The sequence below is a fragment of the Medicago truncatula genome, chromosome 3 (genome assembly GCF_003473485.1).
Source record: "Medicago truncatula cultivar Jemalong A17 chromosome 3, MtrunA17r5.0-ANR, whole genome shotgun sequence".
NCBI classification, from domain to species: Eukaryota; Viridiplantae; Streptophyta; class Magnoliopsida; order Fabales; family Fabaceae; genus Medicago; species Medicago truncatula.
In genome coordinates, this window is record NC_053044.1 from 47,818,397 (window position 1) to 47,836,850 (window position 18,454).

Genomic DNA, 18,454 nt, shown 5'->3' on the forward strand with positions numbered 1-18,454 from the left:
ATCTTTTTGCATAAACCTGCATTACTCTTAGATTATCTGTTTCGCTTTCCAATTCTAAATGAAATCCCCAATGCTGTGCAATCAAACTAACATGATATGTTATATGGCTGATCACTTTGTCAGTTGGAATTACCCTTTCAACACTAAAAATCAGTGGGATAATATACTATGCACAATGATATCTTTAGAAGCATATTAACATTCCATTCATACAACCATATATCATGTTCTATAAAGTGGGATAATAGCAGATGTAAACTGAGTGGCTGATGTATCTTTCGCAATCAAATGCTGACATCTTTGGATTTTGGAACTCGGTTACAATCTGCTGCTGTCCAACCTATCAACTGCTTCTCATTGTCAAATACCATCACTTTGTCTAGCATGGATATGTCTGCATACACAGGACGAGGACTTTCTTAATTATGCATAGTTCATCAAGAGTTTCGGTGAAAAAATAAAGCAAAAAAGTGGACAAAAACAACACAATTGATAATATCGTTAACAAGAACAAGCATCAGAAGAAAATAGAGATTAACGCCATTCCTACCTCCGATTAGGTTTAGATCTTCCACTCCTACTTCAGAGCCGTCTAGAATGCCCAAGCAAACATTTCCCATGTTCTGGAAGAAAATTTGTCAGCATGGACACATGAAAGCTGTCAGTTACTTGTGAGTTTTTGATAGCAATAAAAAAGTCAATCTTGATTCTTGAAGAAAGTGATTAGTTAGGACTTGACTCACAGATATAATCAAATATGCTTCAGGAGGGATTTCAAATTGGGCTTTCGATCTTCTACTTCCTGGGAAGCTAAGTGCAATAGGCTTGAAGTATTTTTTGACTTCATATACACTTCTAAAAGGTCTTTTTCCATACCAACACAGAGGAAGAGTTTGGTCTTCAGGTGCTTCTTTTATGGGCTTTCCAGCTAATTCCTTCGTCAACTGCATATGGAAATAGAACGGAATAGCAATGTTAAGCAATGAGTCAATATTTTCTCGTATTAGCAAAGTAGTAATTATTTTTATTTTTCTTCTTCTTCAAACAATTCAGATATTGTATGATGACATTGACATAGTCTTGTGGTAATGCCTTATGAATTTTGAAATGCTTGAAATTCCAGGATATTGTGAAAATTGCTTTCAACTGACCCAAGAAATTAGTGCTTGATAAGCATTAGAGTTGAAGTAAGTATAAGAACTCCCAGCATCAAAAACAGCAAGAAGATTTCCAAAACCAGTCCTCTTTCCTCCAAGAACAAGTTCAGCAGCCCCAGCTGAGTAATGTTTGCTGAGAAAAATCTTAAATTAGTTTATAGAAATATGAATATCATTACGATTAATGTGGATTTGACTTGTTAAGATCTACTTACTAATCTCTCGACGACATTGGAGTCCAAGCCAATCGAGAAGAATCATAAACATCTCCAAAGAAGATGTATCCTCCTCCTTGTGCACTCAAACAGTGTCCAACGACATTTCTCACCAAACCCTGACCATTCAGTTGTGATATCAAGCTGGATTTGCCCCTGCCAAGGCCAAGCATTCCATCTACGGGGTGGTAGGAAGAATCTGGAAAAATCTGATCATATCCGCATCTGCATAGAATAACCAAAAAAGTTGTATTATATAACATGATTTTTACTTCTGAATAAAGGAGTATGTGTATGGATAATCATCATGCAACGATGGTATTTTTTTTGAAACACTTGTTGCAGAAAGGCTAAATTTAGCGAGAACATACACATAAGCATGTTTGAGGTTGTTTAACTTATGACATGTACATAAGCTATTTTCACCTTATTTCCATTAGCTCTCCAAGATATCTTACGAAACAAATTTTAGATTGTATGAAAACAATTTGACTTTATTTTATCTTTTGTTAAAGATATAGCTTATACATAAGCACTTATATGATAAGCAAACACTTATGCTATCCAACTACGACTAAAAAATAAAGAAGTGAGAGTGGTATGAGTTTGTAAAGCATGTTTAAAGCTAGCAAAGGGTGAGAAAGAGTTACTAACCCAAGTGCCATACGAACTTTAAGCTGGACTCCATTTGTAAAGTTGAGAACATAAACATCATTGACAAGTACACCAAGAGAAGAGTAATGATCTGCATACTCAACTTCATAGTCACATTGATGCTCGACTTCACATTCATAGTTATCCGTCTGATGCACCGATGCACAAAGGGGATGCCTGCAGGGGACCAAGTCATTGCTAGGCCGGTAAAGTGGATGTGGTGTCTGAAAAATAGGCATAAGTTATTGAAGATTAATTTTGATAGGAAATTTTAATCAAACAGATTCTACATGCATAAATATATTTATCTGGTCTAGAATCCAATCTCATTTAAAGAAAAAGGCTTTACAATTCACAGGTTTTAATTTGCTTGGTAATTATTGAATGTTGGCAATGAGTAAAGTGAGTGAGATTCATACCTGAGAGCAACGGGAACAAGGTGCATCACATTGAAGCCATGTTAGGTCGCTACCAGTGTCAATATCAAGAAAATATGGCCTTGGTGGGTACCCAATGTTGATAGTCACATTATAAAACCTGTATATGTTAAAAGTATGGGAGATTTGTATTAGTGTCTTTGGTTCTCCGCCTAACAAAAATTGATTTTGAATTAATTAATTATGTAAAAGTGATTGAACAATAAATTTAAGGCTAAAAATCAATTGTAAAAACCAATTGGTGCATGCTCGAAATCGCATGAGTTTCTCGAAATCATGGCGAGTCATCATGATTTTGCGAAAGCTTAATTTCGCTAAATTCACCACAATTTCAAACATGCACCAGCTTCTAGCTTTAGGTTATGGTAGAATAAATTTTCCAAACAGAATAAATTATACTTAAGAACATACAAACATGTCAAAATCAATTTTATACTCCTAAATCAATTGTGTCACCTTAAAATATGGAACCAAACATACATATAAATGGGACTGGGAACACAAAATCACTTTATTTGCTTTTATATGCATAAATCCATCTATTATATATACTATATATTAAAAAAAAGTTATGAGTTTGTGTATGAATGAGACAAAGAAAAACATGACATGGGAATGGGAATAATATAAAGATGTTTTATTATTCAAATTACTTTTGGAGGAATAAAATAACAGAACAAAACATGGAGGCCCAAATAGGAAAAGGTATAAAAACAACATAGAAGAAAGAAAGGCATAAAGTGAAACAGAAGGAAACAAAAAAAATGAAAAACAAAGAGAATGTAAAAAAAAGGAAGTTCCTTTTACGTACCCAACAGGGTAAACATTTCCATGAACCGGGAACACAACCGATGAACCAGAACGAAAGCGGTTCAAGAATGAAGGCGATGATGACGACGACGATGATGAAGGCTGTTCATATGAAAGAATGGAGTTTCTTCCATTTGAACTTGAACTTGAAATTTTGGGTTTACTACTACTACTACCAAACCAAGCTAAACAAGTAGAGGAACTCAATAAGAGTAGAACAACAAAGAATCCCAATTTCCCTGACTTCATGATTTCTCTATTTCAAGCATGAAATAAAGATATTAATTAATGTGATTAGAGAAAACCGAGACTATGTTGTGGTTTCGTGCGTTATGTGTTTGAAATGCATGAAAGAAATACCAAGACTTTATTTAAATATAGGTGTGTTTGTGTCATAGTAAAAGCATTGCTTCAATAATTAGAAGTGGGATTTCTTCCCATGCATGCTTTGCGCTGGGTTCTTATTCTTTCCTTCTCCATATACATAAATACTTATAAAAAATTATTGGAGCCAGACTGGTTAGTATATATATCTCTTTGATTATTTAAGCATGTTGAAAGTGAGATATAGTTTATATTTTTTAGGCGAGATATATTTTATATGAAAATTATTACTAGACACGTTGATATTCTTATTTCTTACTTCATGTTCTAAACAAATATGTTTCATTTATATTATTTTTACACACATTAGTTTCTTTTTGTTTAGAAAATTGAGTCAGCATACAAATTGTTTCCATCATTAAGTTTAAACTATATAATTGTTTCAAATATTAATTTATCAAGCTTATTTAATAATAAAAAGAAAAGCTTATTTAAAAGTTAACACACGTCCAATTTATTCAATTGGTATAAAATATTTTCAAGGGGTCAATCGAAGAAGTTACGCTGCCATCTACTATGTAATCGCTTGGTATGGATCCCTTCCTTGTAAAGACAAACTTTCGGCTTGGTATTATTATTTTATTTCATAGAATTTGCTCTCATCAAGATATATACTTAAATTCCTCAAAAAAAAAAAAAAAAAAGATATATACTTAAATATCACGTACATGTTTTTTTTAATTCCATAAAGAAACGTAATCGTCCTCTTTTATATTACACATTCTCATCCCTATTATGTAACTAAGAAGAGAAAGAGTGTGTATCATTTAAAGAAAATGTGTGTGTAATATTAATATTTCCAACCAATAGAAGTGGCGATGTGTCAACAACTACTAACTCAACTAGTAAAAATTTCAAAATTATTAAGTCAGATGTTCTGACAGTGTTCGAACATCGACCCCTCCACTTATATACTTATGTTTGTGAGTTTTCATTATTATTTGTCATTTCATTATGTATCCAAAAAAAGTTGCAGTGTTTGTATAGAAACTAAAAGAGTTGCATTGTTGAGTAAAAAGAAAAAAAAAGTTGTGTTGTGTCATTAAAGAGATATAATAGAGCATCTTCAATCACGAGTCAATTTACCCAATATGCACTCCATCCTATTAAGGATCCACATTGAAGGAAGAAAAACATATGTTTATATTAGTTATATAGTCATCTATATAAGAAAAAAAATAGACAAAAGTTGGTCTCACCATAAAATCATGTGATTATTGTTTGACTGGTGCTAGTCACATCCTAAAAAAAATAAGTTACACCTAAATTTATTTAAAATTTTACAATAATACCAAAATTGCTCTCTTCATGTAAATTTTTAAAAATCCATCTTTTATGATCATTCTGAACCCTTACCCCCTTTCATCCACAAATCACCATAGATGTGCAACCAATATCTGAATCAACATCTTTGTTATTGATCTGTACTATATTCATAAAGGTTAGTGAATTTCATGAATTTCATTTTCGATGAGTTTCTATTTGTTTATTGTTTGTTTTGGTATGAGATATGCATGTCAATTTGATTTTAAGTGAGAGGTTAGTGTAAATTAAGTTTACGTGTATGTATATAAAAGGGGTTAGTGTAGTTTACGTATGTAGGTTAATGTAAATTCAAAGTTTATGTATGTTCAATTTAGGTTAGTGTAAATTCAGTTTACTTACGTTAATGTAAATTTAGTTTACGTATGTATATAAGAGGTTAGTGTAAATTAAGTTTACTTACGTTCAATCTAGGTTAATGTAAATTAAGTTTACTTACGTTAAATCGTTAAATCTAGGTTAATGTAAATTAAGTTTACTTAAGTTCAATCTAGGTTAATGTAAATTCAGTTTACTTACGTTAAATCTAGGTTAATGTAAATTAAGTTTACTTACGTTCAATCCAGGTTAATGTAAATTAAGTTTACTTATGTTCAACTTATGTTCAATTTAGGTTAATGTAAATTAAGTTTGCTTATGTTCAATTTAGGTTAATGTAAATTTAGTTTACGTATGTATATAAGAGGTTAGTGTAAATTCAGTTTACTTACGTTCAATCTAGGTTAATGTAAATTAAGTTTGTAAATTCAGTTTACTTACGTTCAATCTAGGTTAATGTAAATTAAGTGTACTTATGTTCAATTTAGGTTAATGTAAATTAAGTTTACTTATGTTCAATTTACGTTAATGTAAATTTAGTTAATTTGAAATTTTTATTTTAGTTAAAGGGTATATTAATCATTCTGGGGTATAACTTGTTTTTTTTTGGGTGTGACTAGCACCAATCTTATTGCTTTATTCAATTTCTTTTTATTTCTTTTTTAAATGAACAGATTGAAGTATATATTATGAGGCCTATTTAAGGACTACTTTTAGTTTACCATCATTGAAGTCATTGAGTCATTATAACCAATACTTCAATTAAAACATTATAAACAAATGATTTGATGTGTACATATATGACTCATTTAAAGACCCTTTTAATTTACTAGCGTTAAAATCAATCAATTTGATCTCATAACTTATGCAAATTAATGCGATTTGATCTCTTAACTTATAAAAATATACTAATATTCACCTATTAAACGGGCAAATTGTATTAACTTGTACAAATTATGAGATCAAATTTCATTATCTTACATTTTTTTTTAGGGATTTTCTTGCATAACTTAATGAACCAAATTTATCGGTTTTAAAGTTAAGGACCATACTAATATTTTAAAATAAGTTAAAAGCATTAAATTGATCGATTTTAAAGTTAAAAGAGCAAAATAATATTTAAGCCTGTTTGTTTTCATAACACCGATTGAACCACCGTCTAAGTTGTGAGTACAAGTGATACAACGAACTTAAAAGAAAAGCGACACTTATCGTTTCGAACATTCATGCATTGTATACCGTATGGGAACTTCTACGGTACACTCACAAAGTGAGGTGTACCGGTACTCCTGCTTCATAATTTTATAAATTAACGACCATTTTTTATGTAATAAATAACTATTTGTCAATATTTATATTTTATAGAACATCATTTCATAAGAAAAAACATTATTTCATTATATACATTATATTAACAAACTTACATTATAGAATCCAGGATGTGCTACTTGGCTTGGTATGTTATTTCTTCCATTGAGGAATCCTTTGAACGACAATCTAAATGCCCATCATAGAAAATATAATATGTGAATCAAATAGAACTATTGTGCTCATAGGAAACCAGTCTTGATTAATTTTGATCCAACATAATCCTACGGTATTTAACAGTCATAGAAGTTTTTTTTTTCTTTTCAATATTTTTTGCTCTTGTATATTGTATATGCTGATCATCAATCTAAAATGACAATTAACTATCGTGGAGGCAAATTCATCATAAATATTTGAGAGTAAATACTAAAATCAAAAGAGCAATTTTGTTAAAAGTATTTGAATGATACGATAAAAAAAAAACCCCTTCAATTCCAAAGAGTTTTACATCATGGGTTTATTAATCTCATCTAAGATTAATCTTTTGGGATAATAGTCACTTTGATTTCTGAATGCGTAACGAAAAATCACAATTGTTCATTAGTGTATTGAAATTTTAAAATAGTCTTTAATTATGAATTATGTTAGTCAAAATAATCAATTACTTTAAAATGTTTAGTTAATATTTCTTATAATTACTTATTTATTATCATATATAAGTCCTTCTAAAGTTAATGTCTAATATTTGGAGATTATTCAAAGATGAATGATGGATTCCACTTGTGTACCATTAAGGTACCAATGGTATATACTATTGACCAATTATAGTGTGTCACCTATCAATATTACTTTATAAATGCTTTATTTGATATACTTTTTTAAAGGGTGTGCCACGTGACACATTCTAATTGGACAATGGTATATACCATTATGGTACACAAGTGTTATCCGTGAAGGATTACTTTGATTAACTAAGTGAATTAATTATCTTAAAATTTTGATATATTAAGGATTATTGTGACTTCCCTCAAAAAAAAAAAAAAAAAAGGATTATTTTGAGTATTTATAAATTAATCTTTCAATGCATTTATCAATAATTTGTTTTTTTTCCCTTCTTTCACTACACTAGATAGAGTCAAAGAAAGGAAAGGAAAGCGACTAAACAGATCCTGAATATCTCGTCACAAAATCTGTTTTGTAATCTGAAGTGAACAACACAAACCCAAAACAAAGAAAGATGCTTCCACTAAAGCTGGTTCGTTCTCTAATCTTAGGTGAAACCATTAACCAAAACCCTCACTTTCTAAATCATGTTAATGATGATGATGATGATAAACAAGAACAACCCAAAGAAACAAGATTCAAGAAAAGACCTGGTCTTTTATTCCTCCCAACCCAAGAAATCATAACAAACACATATAAACTTGCAACCATTGCAAGAGACTTAGGAATGAATCTTCACCCAACACCATCACTTTCTCACATCATCTTCTCCAATCCATCTTCAACACCTTCAACATCTTCTTCTTCTCCTTCAACACCATCCACTTCTTCTTTCTCTGTCTCTTCAGCTTCTTCTTCTCTCTTAAACCACGCCGTTCCCATTCCTTTTCCTTCTTTTTCCACAACGCCATTGACACATCTTCGTTTCTTTGTTACCCTCTTCCCACGCGCCTTCAAGCTTGTTCTTTTCACCTCCGATGGAGATTCTGACGCTGTTGGCGTCAGTAACTGGGATTGTTGTTCTGTTTCGCTATGTTCTCGGGTTACTGGAATTCGGGTTGATACGATGGAGGGGTTTTGCAGGATTCTTGCTGGGAAAGGTTGGACCTTTTTTAAAACGAAGGAAAACCCTTCTGTGGATCACTGTGGTGGAGGTGTTGTATACCTTTTCAGGAAGGTTGATGTGAACCGGGTTCGAGTGGGTCGGGTTGGAGCACCTGATGGGGCTTGTAGAGTGAGGGAACTGAGGTTGCCTCATTTGGATTTTGAAAATGCTCCTTTGAAGATTTTGCAGTATATTTTGTTGATGACTGATGATGTATTCTGTTTAGCATGAAACTGGTAAGTGTTTTCATGTGTTTCTGCTTCATTTTATTTTTCTATTTTTTGTCTCTTTCTTTTAGTTTAGTTAGAAAACAATATAATTCAGTGTGTTGATTGTTTTTGAATTTGAGAGGTTTTAGATCATGATAATAGACAATCTCCATAGCACCGACACTATTCATCGAAAGCATGTCCGATATCCAATGTCAATATCCAACACCTCGACACAACATTGACACATGTGGTTATAGTTAATTATGTTGTTTTCTCAAATTATAGCCGTCGTGGATGTGTGAGTATCGTGTCCAGTATCCGTGTTTGTGGCCGTGCTTCATAGTAGACAACAAATGAGGCTTTTATGTGTTGATTGCATGCAATATGTGGTTGGTATTCAGGTTAAATAACTATTGAAACTGATCCCTTCATTCCATATCTTTGGTAGCTAAAGGTTTTTAGAAACATGATAAGAAATGTTGTATATTTGTACTGCAATACCTTTAAATTTATAATTAATTTTACAAATTCTCATGTTTGACTGAAGAGGTAGAGTCGTGTATTAATGGAGAGGACAAAGTGATTCAGTATCTTAACCTCGTCATCTCTTGTGTTGTATTGGATTGGATTCATAAGATGATGAAGGAAGGGTCTTCCATGGAGAAGGGGGAAACACTGAAATCCATTGATTGTTAAAGATTTTCCATTCTATTGAATGCACATGATTTGCTATGGAGGTTGGTGCAATTCCCATGATGACAGTAGCAAAGTTGCATTTAGTTTGTGATATTCAAATCACATTTGACTGCTGGAGCTACAATTGATTCATGTCACTGTTGAATTTGAAAGAAGTTATTGTTATCAACAAATCAAGACTGTTCTGTGTCCTGTAGTTGATGATGCGGTGCGGGTGCCACTTGATGTGTTCTTTGATATTGTACAGTAGTTGATTGAAGGCTTAAGAACTGCAAAGAGATTTTTTAGTTTACTGCACTGCTCTATGTTCATAATCTCACATATCCATGGATGTTCCTTTAACCGGAAAAGATGTTGCATATCTCAATACTGTGGAATGACTGAATAATATACAGTACTGAGTTTTCTGCTGAGTTGAGATGAAATACACCCATTTTGTATATTCATATGTAGCAGGAGGAGTTATCCCCAAAGCGGCGTTACAACTAAAAGGTTTTTTTTTTTTTTACAACTAAATTGACATGTGTTTGTTGGTGGTTGGCACAATAGATACTAGTGTTACATTTTTTATTTTTTTTTAGAAATGATGCATCCTTCACCCACTATTATAAGCAAAAATCTACATTTAAGATTCATTCATTCATTAAATGATGTATGTGGTTTATAATACAGACTACATATATCATTTAATGAATGTATCTAAAACGTTGATTTTTGCTTATAATAGTGACCAGATAGTGTATTTGCACAACCACTTTATGATAACTTTTTGACAACCTTCTCTCTTATACTCACGTTATACTCTTATTCTCACTCTTTCTTTTTCTCTCTCCATTATTTTTACTAATGAAAAGAGAGAGAAAAGAAGTTGTTTATCTCAAATGGATGTTCAAATATCACTATTTTTTTTTAGGGAGTTACCTGCATGTTAGTTGTATTTAAGTAATGAGAAATAATATTTAAACAACTATTTTTTGATAATTATTGTGACAATTTTCTCTCTCATGTTTACATTAATTTTTTATTTTCTCTCTCATGTTTACATTAATTTTTTATTTTCTCTCTCTATTATTTTTGTGTCAATACCTCATTTTCTTTATAAAATTTTGATTGTCTCAAAAGTTGTCATATAAATGGATGTTCAAATAACACAACTCTTAAATAATTCTAGAGTTAATTTTGTGATTTCCTTCTTAAATAAAATAATATTTTTCCACCTAGAGTATATAGACAATATTTTCCAACTCGTTCAACAATAAGACATTAATATAATGACTTTATATAATGAGTGGTAGTTGAAAATATATTAACGTTTTTACTGTAGATTGAATGTGAGTTTTTTTTTTTAAATGATTGAATATTATTAGGTTTTTTGACAATAAATTATATTAGCAATGACAGGGTAATCTCCTTAGCACAAAATGTATAAAGGAAACCACATATAATTACAAGCTGTCAATCCAAGAATACACAAAAAGGTTAATCGATACCCAAGCACCTAAACGGGTTCAACCACGAGCCATAAACAAAATTGACCTTATTAACTTTAAGCCACAATAACAATAAATACTTTACTTTTTCTAATAACTGTGGAATAGTATTTTCTAAATTTGTAAACAATACTTTTTCTAATAACAATAAGTATACCATTGTGTTCGTTCCACACAATCCAAATATTATTAGTTGAATGGTCAATAGAGAGGAAGGTTGAATAAGTTTTTAGTCCCAATAAATATACCAAATATTGTTTTTAGTCCTTAGAAGAAGAAAAAAATTGACATGTTGGGTCATATAATTTTTCCAACAATGTCAAAAACACCCTTTAAAAAATCTCATTTTACAAAAAAAAAAAAACAAAAACAAGTCTCCCACGGTAGGTGACCTGAAGACCTAAGGAGGTCACCTACCGTAGCCTTGGCCCAAACAAAAGCGTAAGAAATGACAAAATTGGTTGTGTCCTTGTTTTCCTAAGGTTCTAGAATTATTTTTTTTAGGGAAGCTAAGGTTCTAGAATTAACACTTTTATACAAATTGATTTTAGGGACCATTTATCTAAGTGGTCCCTTCTGTTAGTTTTTTTAACAGAAGGGACCACTTAGGTAAAGGGAGGTAAAGTTATGGGACCAAATTGAGACAGTTTAAAGTTAAGGGACTAAAATGAAATTCAAAAATAAGTTAAGGGACCAAAACATATATTAAGCCAATAATTTAATAGATTTTTTTATTGTAGAGGTATCTTAATACTTTTATAAATAATCAACATTTCTCTCTCTTCTATCTCTCTTTTCTCTCTTTTATGGTGGCATTTAGGGTGGGTGAGGAAAAGAATTTCCCATCATAGAAAAGTAGCTTTTAACCATTAGATTAAATAGAAACATTGATCATATTATAGTCTCTATGTACTAGATTATTTCTCACTTTATCTTCAACCTCTCAACCATGAAACAACCCATAAAAAATTTGCTTTTTAAGTAAAAATCTCATGGAGGAATAACTCGTCAACGAGAATCATCAAATATGACATTTATTTAATGCCCATTAATGGATTATTTCCCTTCACCTTCTCCATTTAAACCCTTTTTTCTTTAAGAGATCTAGATCATTTTCTTCTCTACCACTAAACTGAACATTCAAATTGAGAAGGGTTTTATAACCCTAAATCCTTTTCTTACAACTGCTGCTACATGCATGTTTGACTTCACCTTCGTGAAACAGAAAGTTGATTTTGGAAGCATATATAAAATTGTTGTATATAATCATTTGACATGTTTAAATGTTCGTGATTCAAAATGATCTAGATCTCACAAAACCAATACTATGATATTAAAAGCAACATGTAACTATGAGATTTTGTTTTAAGGTGAGTTTGTTGCTGATGGAGTGATGGTGGTGGTGGGTGAGTCACTGAGTTTGGATGGAGGAGAGAAGGGTGTGGGATATAGTGTGAAAAAAATCTAGTGGTGAGAGTCTATAATAAAACTATGGTCTTCATTTGATCTAAGAGTTATAAATCAACTTTCCCATTGTGGGGAATTCTTTCCCTCACCCATCCTAAATACACCCTCTTTTATACCAAACAACACATCAAATCTACTTCATTTCTCACATATTTCTCTCTTCTCACTCTCTCTCTCTCACCTGTCTCTCTCTTCACAGCTTCTCTTCCAAACCAAACAAACCCTAAAAGAAAAAGAAAAAAAATCTTGGAGAAAGTGGGTCATTTTTCATATTAATATCCGACCTTCGCGTCAGAAGAACAAAGTGGCTTGAGTCACATTCACCCATTTTCTTTCAATCTTCAAATTTGTTACTCGAGCCGCAATCATGTCTACTGTTCATTATATAGGGTTAATTTTTTTTTATTTTTTTTTTGTGTGTGTACAATACTGGGTTAAATTTAGATCAAAGAAGAAATAAAAAAATAAAAAATACACGCTAGGAAAGTAAATGGCTAGGTGAGCTTTTAATCGATAATGGGTATGTATGGCAGGCTTGCCTTCCATATTCAAGTCTCTATTCAATTTTTTTAAGTGAATTTCACCTCCCGTACATTTTAAAACCCCCTAAAATTTCTTGTTTTTTAATATTCAAACAGGATTTATCCAGATTGTGCAATCGAAACGATTATGAGAAGTCTAACATTGTATACAAGACTTTAAAAAAAAATCAGGATATTTTACATGTCAATATTGTACAATATCAGAGTCTATAAAATACACTTTTCAATACTTTATACACATTTAGATTGTATAATCCAGATGTTTAAATATATTATTTAGGACTTCTTTTTTTCGAAACATTAAAATCATTATTATTTAGGACTTTTGATACATATATTATGATCAAATATAATAAAATAAACATGAAGTTAAGCTTAGAAAAACGAGCATGTACTCTTGACGCGAGTGAAATAAAACATATAAATGGCAATTGAATGTAGAAACCAAAATCATACGAATATGCTGTCAAAAAAAGTATTCAAATATGCATATAGATTTAGCTCCCTCAAAACAAAAAAAAAAGATATAGATTTAGTAGAATTTTGTTGCACCTTATTTAACTGAAGCTTGTGCGTCAAGTCAACATTTACATGCTTAGCTTCATCACCAAATTGCGTAGATTTAAATAAATATATAATATTTGTTATAAAAAGTGCAATATCTAATGTTATTTTTTAGGAAATCTAATAAATTAACATAATCAAATGGAAATTTTAATAAATATTTTCTATTATAAATTTCTTATTTTGTTAATATACTTATTTTCTTTCCCTTTATATGTTTATATGTCTCTCTGACACATAAACCTCAAACCTATTTTCTTGTGTGTGTGTTGATGTTTCGAAGTTTTGTGTGAACCTCACTCACTCCCTTAAATCTCAATCATCGTGTTACGGTTCTTTTAGTCTCACTCACCAAGTTTCACTTCTCAGGTTCTTTCATTCTTCTTTTTCTTTTCATAATTTTGTTGCTCAGCGTCAGTTTTTGTTTATTTATTTATTTACTTTTTTGATGACAAAAACAGCTTCGTTTTAGGGTTTTTCAATGTTTTTGTGTATATTGCAGTTCAGTAGTTAAGTAACGTAATGATCAAGAGTCACTCAAAGTTGCAAAAATCATCACTAGTGAGTCTATGTAGACAAAGGAAGGATATTATAAAAGCCGCAAAGTATTGTAGATATGATTTAGTTACATCCTTTGATACATACTTGGAATCTCTTTTGAAGCTAGGAAATTCCCTTGATCAATACGTGGAACAAGAGTTTGTAATTTTTGATCATTCTTGTCTTGGCTTGGAATTTTCTGCTGATGATTCTGATTTGGATCACTTACACTGCGATGACGATGAAGAAGAAGAAGAAGATGAAGGTGACGATGAAGAAGAACTAAGTAGCATTGATTTTAGCTTGGAATCGAGTGATGAATCAATCCATTGTAAACACTATGTTGATGATAGAAAGAACATGAAGAATCAACGGAAGTCAAGAGTTGAGTTTGATAAGAATGCAACTCAAGCACCATTTGAGGAGGATATTCATCATATGCATATGTCACATGAAGATTTTGTTGCTTATGAATATGGTCGAATGAAGGAAAATACACAAAGGTTTGATAGGTATAAACATTATGGTTCCAGGCCCTTTCCGATTATGATTGTGTCTCCTGTTCATGATAATGAGTCACATAACCATGGAACTAGTCACCAAAACGAGTCACATAACCATGGAGCTAGTCACCAAAACAATGCTGCCCCTACTGTCTCAGAACCTCCTCCCCCGCCACCTCAAGCTTCTAGGTTTGATTTGTTATATCCATTTACCATGAATTATGAAGTTCCTAGTTATAATCATCATGATGAGGATGAGAGAAAAGTAAGGGAAACAGAAGGGATTCCTGATTTAGAAGATGAAAGTGAATTAAGTTCAAACGTGTCAAGTAATGGCACTTCCAGCAATTTTGAAGGGCTAAATTCTAATAGAAATTCAGTTTCAAGCACCGAGGGAACAAACAATGGTGACTTGAGGTCTAAGATAAAAATAGAGGAGTATGAATCTTCAGAAACTAGTAATGTTGGTGTTACTACACCAGCTTCTAGTATCACAATGAGTCTAAAGGAAGCAGTGCTTGATATAAAGAACGAGTTCAAAAATCTATGTGATTGTGGAAGAGAATTTTCATTGGTTATCGAGGCAGAAAAGATACCATATCATTCTTTCAGTACCAAATTAAGAGGTAGGATCAATTTAACTCTTCTTCGTTTTTTGTCTGTGAATTGATCAATAAATGAACATTACTAGTATTTGATTCTTTTTGTTGTTTTATGAACTATTATAAATTCATTTGAAGATATTAATTATGAAATATGATGACTGTATGTTTCTTACTCACAAACACACATATGAATATGATCATGATTATGATTTACTTTACTTCCTTGCAGTTTTTGCCTCTTGTGTTCTTGGGAGGATATTCCCTTCGGTACCGTCGTGGTTACACCCTTCATACATGTCATACCAGCCAGTTCCTAGAACACAAAAGATGTCCAAAGCTAAGATGCAAACCAATCAAGATCATAAAAAAATTGGTGACCTTTCATTAACTTTGGAGAAGCTTTATGTGTGGGAAAAGAAACTTTATGAAGAAGTGTTGGTAAATAATTACTTATATTTAAAATATATAGATATAGATATGACTTGTTTCTGATAGTTTAAACACTTGTAGTTGATTTTTATTTTAATTTTATTTTTCCTAAACAATTTTGATGACAGGGTGAAGAAAAACTTAGAATTCTCTATGATAAGCTGCACAAGAGGCTAAAAAAGTTGGATATGAAAGGTTCCGAGTCAGATAAGATTGATGATACTCTTTATTCTATTAAACTTGTAGATTCAGAAATTAGTGTAGCTGTTACTTCAATCAGTGTGATATCAAGAGAGATCAATGTGTTAACAGATGCTAAGTTGCTTCCTGAACTCAATAAATTGATTGATGGGTATGTTACTTAACTTGCCATATTTCTTTTATTATTTACATGTACTATGCAGTCCTTTCTCTTATGTTACTAAAGTAATAACAGTTACTGCTGCTAAATAACAGTATTATTAATGAAACTATTGAAGGATTCTAGATTAAATGTAAAAGAGGCATGGAATATACTTTGATAGTTTCATTTTATAGTGCATGTTTCGATTGACAGTGAGTATGTTTAGATTGAATTATTTTTATCTACGTCATAAGTACTTGTGAGATTGCTTTGGAGAATTTATGAAAACAGTTTATGACATTTCCATGAGCTGTGTTTTCAGCTGATTTCCATAAGTTCCCAACGATGGCTTATGAAAAACAACTTATATAGAAGTTAATTTGACTTTATTTTATCTTTTGGTGTAGAAATAGTTTACAGATAAACATTTATATCATGAGGCTTATTCTATAATTACTTAATTAAGATGTTTATCGAAATAAGACCGTTGTTGAAGCTCTAAAATGTAGATTTGGCTAAAATCTACATTGTCAAATATCATTGTCAACCCAAACATGCATATATGTAACATATTTTTAAGTTAAAGAATAGAAAAGACTTTTGCTTCCATTGAAATATTTCTATTTGATTATGATATTTTCTAATTATATATACACTGCATCACTTTTATAGCTTACTTGAATTGTGGAAGACCATGAGCACATGTCACCAGAAACAATTCCAAGCTATCAACAAGGTCATAAGTCATGTACATATATTAGATCCTGCAAAAAAGAAAAAATCAAGCATCAAAGCTACTTTGAAATTAGAAAAAGTGATTTTGAACTGGGGTATGTCCTTCAGTAATTTCATCAAGAAACAGAAGACCCTAGTGAAATACTTGAATGATTGGCTACAAAAGTGTGCTCCCCAAGAAACAGAAGAATCTGAAGATGGACTAGAAACTCCTCCTATTTTTGGAGTTTGTAACAATTGGTACAATGAAATAATGAAGGTTTCAGCAATTGAAGTGTCTAAAGCCATCACTAAGTTTTCATCAGACTTACATCACTTATATGAGAAGCTAAAAGAGGAAAAGGCGCAGAAAGTTAGAGTGAAATCTCTTTTTAAGGATTACAAGAAAAGGCTTAGATCCTTTTGCAAGAATATTATTATCAAGTCTGAGCATTATCACTCTTTTATCAAAATGAAGGCATCAGAAAATTTTGATGAAGATGATATTCCACTGTTGAATGCATCTGATAAAAGATTGGAAACTTTGAGACAGAGATTGATTGAAGCAAGAAAGAGACAGGGAAAAGTTATCAAAGATGTTAATGATATTGCTTCAAGTTGTTTACAAGAGGGTTTGGCTCCAATATTTGACGCTTTGTGGAGGTTTAGTTTGGAAAATCTTAAAGTTTATGAGCAGCTTAGACTTCCAAACAGTGGGGTCTATGAGTAAGTAATCTTGTGTTAGAATTGAAGAAAAAGAACGTTATTCTTAACTTCATAATTATGTTCTAAGTAAGATTTTCATTATTCTTAATTTCATTATGAACGTTATTCCAAATAGGTTAGCGGACTTTTCACTTGGTTTTCATTAAAAAAAGAAAAGAAATTTTGACTGTTTTTTTGAAGAAAAACTAAAGCTAGCTAAACCGTAGACTTTCTCTACATATAAATTAAGATTTTTTATTTCACAAGTCACTTCCACATTGATTTTCAATACTTTTATTTTTTAATTTTTTAAATTATGTTTTTTTATTTGACATAAATATCTCAACAAACTACATACATTACTAGGATCTTATCACTATATATTTCATTTTAGTTTTGAATTATTTCTAATATTTTATGTAGCATAAATGTCTCAAAAAATAAATATCTCAAAAAAAATAAATATCTAAACAAACTACACATAAATTTTCGTTATAGGATCGAAGTAACTTTTTTTACATGCACATTATAAGTTTTTAAATTTTTAAATTTATGAAATGTAATTTTTTTGTTATAAAATCTATTTAAATTTTGCCAAATATAATTACATTGTTAAACCCTTCAAAAAATTACGTTGTCATAGTCAAAAGAAACACCTTAACAACGAAATTTTAATTTTACAAAGGATAAAAAGTATTTTATGTATTGTTTTTATGTTTCCTCAAAGAGAGTTTGTCTTATTCATATATAAAATTAAGGGAAATGTTAATAAGTGTTCTTTAGAAGACTAAGAAATTTTATATACAAATGATGCATTTAATATATTTGAAACTTTATAAAAAAAAAAAATTCTACATAAAGCTTACCGGTTGTTTCTATTTATAAATCCTTAACAAAATGTCCTTATAAAACAAAAAGTCCTTATTAGTTAAACATAAACATCAACGGTGTGTTATGAATCTTAATCCCAAAAATATTATTCCCATGAATGTGTTCGGTAAATTTCTTGATTTTTCTAAGAAACTAGGTAGTTGTCTTTTATTCCCAGAAAAAACAAAATTCTCACCCTCTAGACATGAAAATAAAAAGTTGAAAAAATGTATTTTTATTATCAAAATAAATTAATACCCGAAAACAATTTTTATAAACTTATAACAAACATGAGTATTCTTTAAAAAAAATAAAAAATAAAACATGAGTATATTATATT

General features: G+C 30.8%; 2 protein-coding genes and 1 long non-coding RNA gene across 6 annotated transcripts; 2 read left to right on the forward strand and 1 right to left on the reverse strand.

Annotated features, from left to right (window-relative positions):
• Positions 1-162: 162 nt before the first annotated feature.
• LOC11419938 (aspartic proteinase Asp1) lies at positions 163-16,793 on the reverse strand. Of its 3 annotated transcripts, XM_039831721.1 has the most exons (9): positions 16,706-16,793; positions 16,503-16,589; positions 2,446-2,563; positions 2,027-2,250; positions 1,373-1,597; positions 1,152-1,290; positions 744-944; positions 551-623; positions 163-394 (listed from the first exon to the last, which is right to left on the reverse strand). In XM_039831721.1, the coding sequence occupies exons 2-9, from the start codon at positions 16,577-16,579 to the stop codon at positions 285-287; spliced, it is 1,167 nt and encodes a 388-aa protein (XP_039687655.1). In that variant the 5' UTR covers positions 16,580-16,589; positions 16,706-16,793; the 3' UTR covers positions 163-284. The 3 variants fall into 3 exon arrangements, with proteins under 3 accessions (XP_039687655.1, XP_039687654.1, XP_003602685.2); XM_039831720.1 differs by lacking the exon at positions 16,706-16,793 and having other exon boundaries at positions 16,503-16,664; XM_003602637.4 differs by lacking the exons at positions 16,503-16,589; positions 16,706-16,793 and adding an exon at positions 3,275-3,620.
• On the forward strand, positions 878-1,874 carry LOC120579450 (uncharacterized). Its single transcript, XR_005645297.1, has 2 exons — positions 878-1,011; positions 1,124-1,874. It is a non-coding gene; the product is annotated as an uncharacterized lncRNA (long non-coding RNA).
• On the forward strand, positions 7,708-9,815 carry LOC11424999 (uncharacterized). 2 transcript variants are annotated; one of them, XM_024777828.2, is made up of 2 exons: positions 7,708-8,670; positions 9,194-9,815. In XM_024777828.2, the coding sequence occupies exon 1, from the start codon at positions 7,844-7,846 to the stop codon at positions 8,663-8,665; it is 822 nt and encodes a 273-aa protein (XP_024633596.1). In that variant the 5' UTR covers positions 7,708-7,843; the 3' UTR covers positions 8,666-8,670; positions 9,194-9,815. The 2 variants fall into 2 exon arrangements, with proteins under 2 accessions (XP_024633596.1, XP_003602686.1); XM_003602638.4 differs by having other exon boundaries at positions 9,283-9,815.
• Positions 16,794-18,454: the final 1,661 nt, after the last annotated feature.

What these genes read in the sequence shown, in the direction of transcription:
- LOC11419938 (XM_003602637.4), bottom strand. Translation starts at nt 3,522, where the DNA reads ATGAAGTCAGGGAAATTGGGATTCTTTGTTGTTCTACTCTTATTGAGT. An exon ending in CTTGTTCCCGTTGCTCTCAG is followed by an intron (nt 2,251 to 2,445) that starts GTATGAATCTCA and finishes CCTATTTTTCAG; the next exon opens with ACACCACATCCACTTTACCG. An exon ending in AAGCATATTTGATTATATCT is followed by an intron (nt 624 to 743) that starts GTGAGTCAAGTC and finishes ATTTTCTTCCAG; the next exon opens with AACATGGGAAATGTTTGCTT.
- LOC11424999 (XM_024777828.2), top strand. Translation starts at nt 7,844, where the DNA reads ATGCTTCCACTAAAGCTGGTTCGTTCTCTAATCTTAGGTGAAACCATT.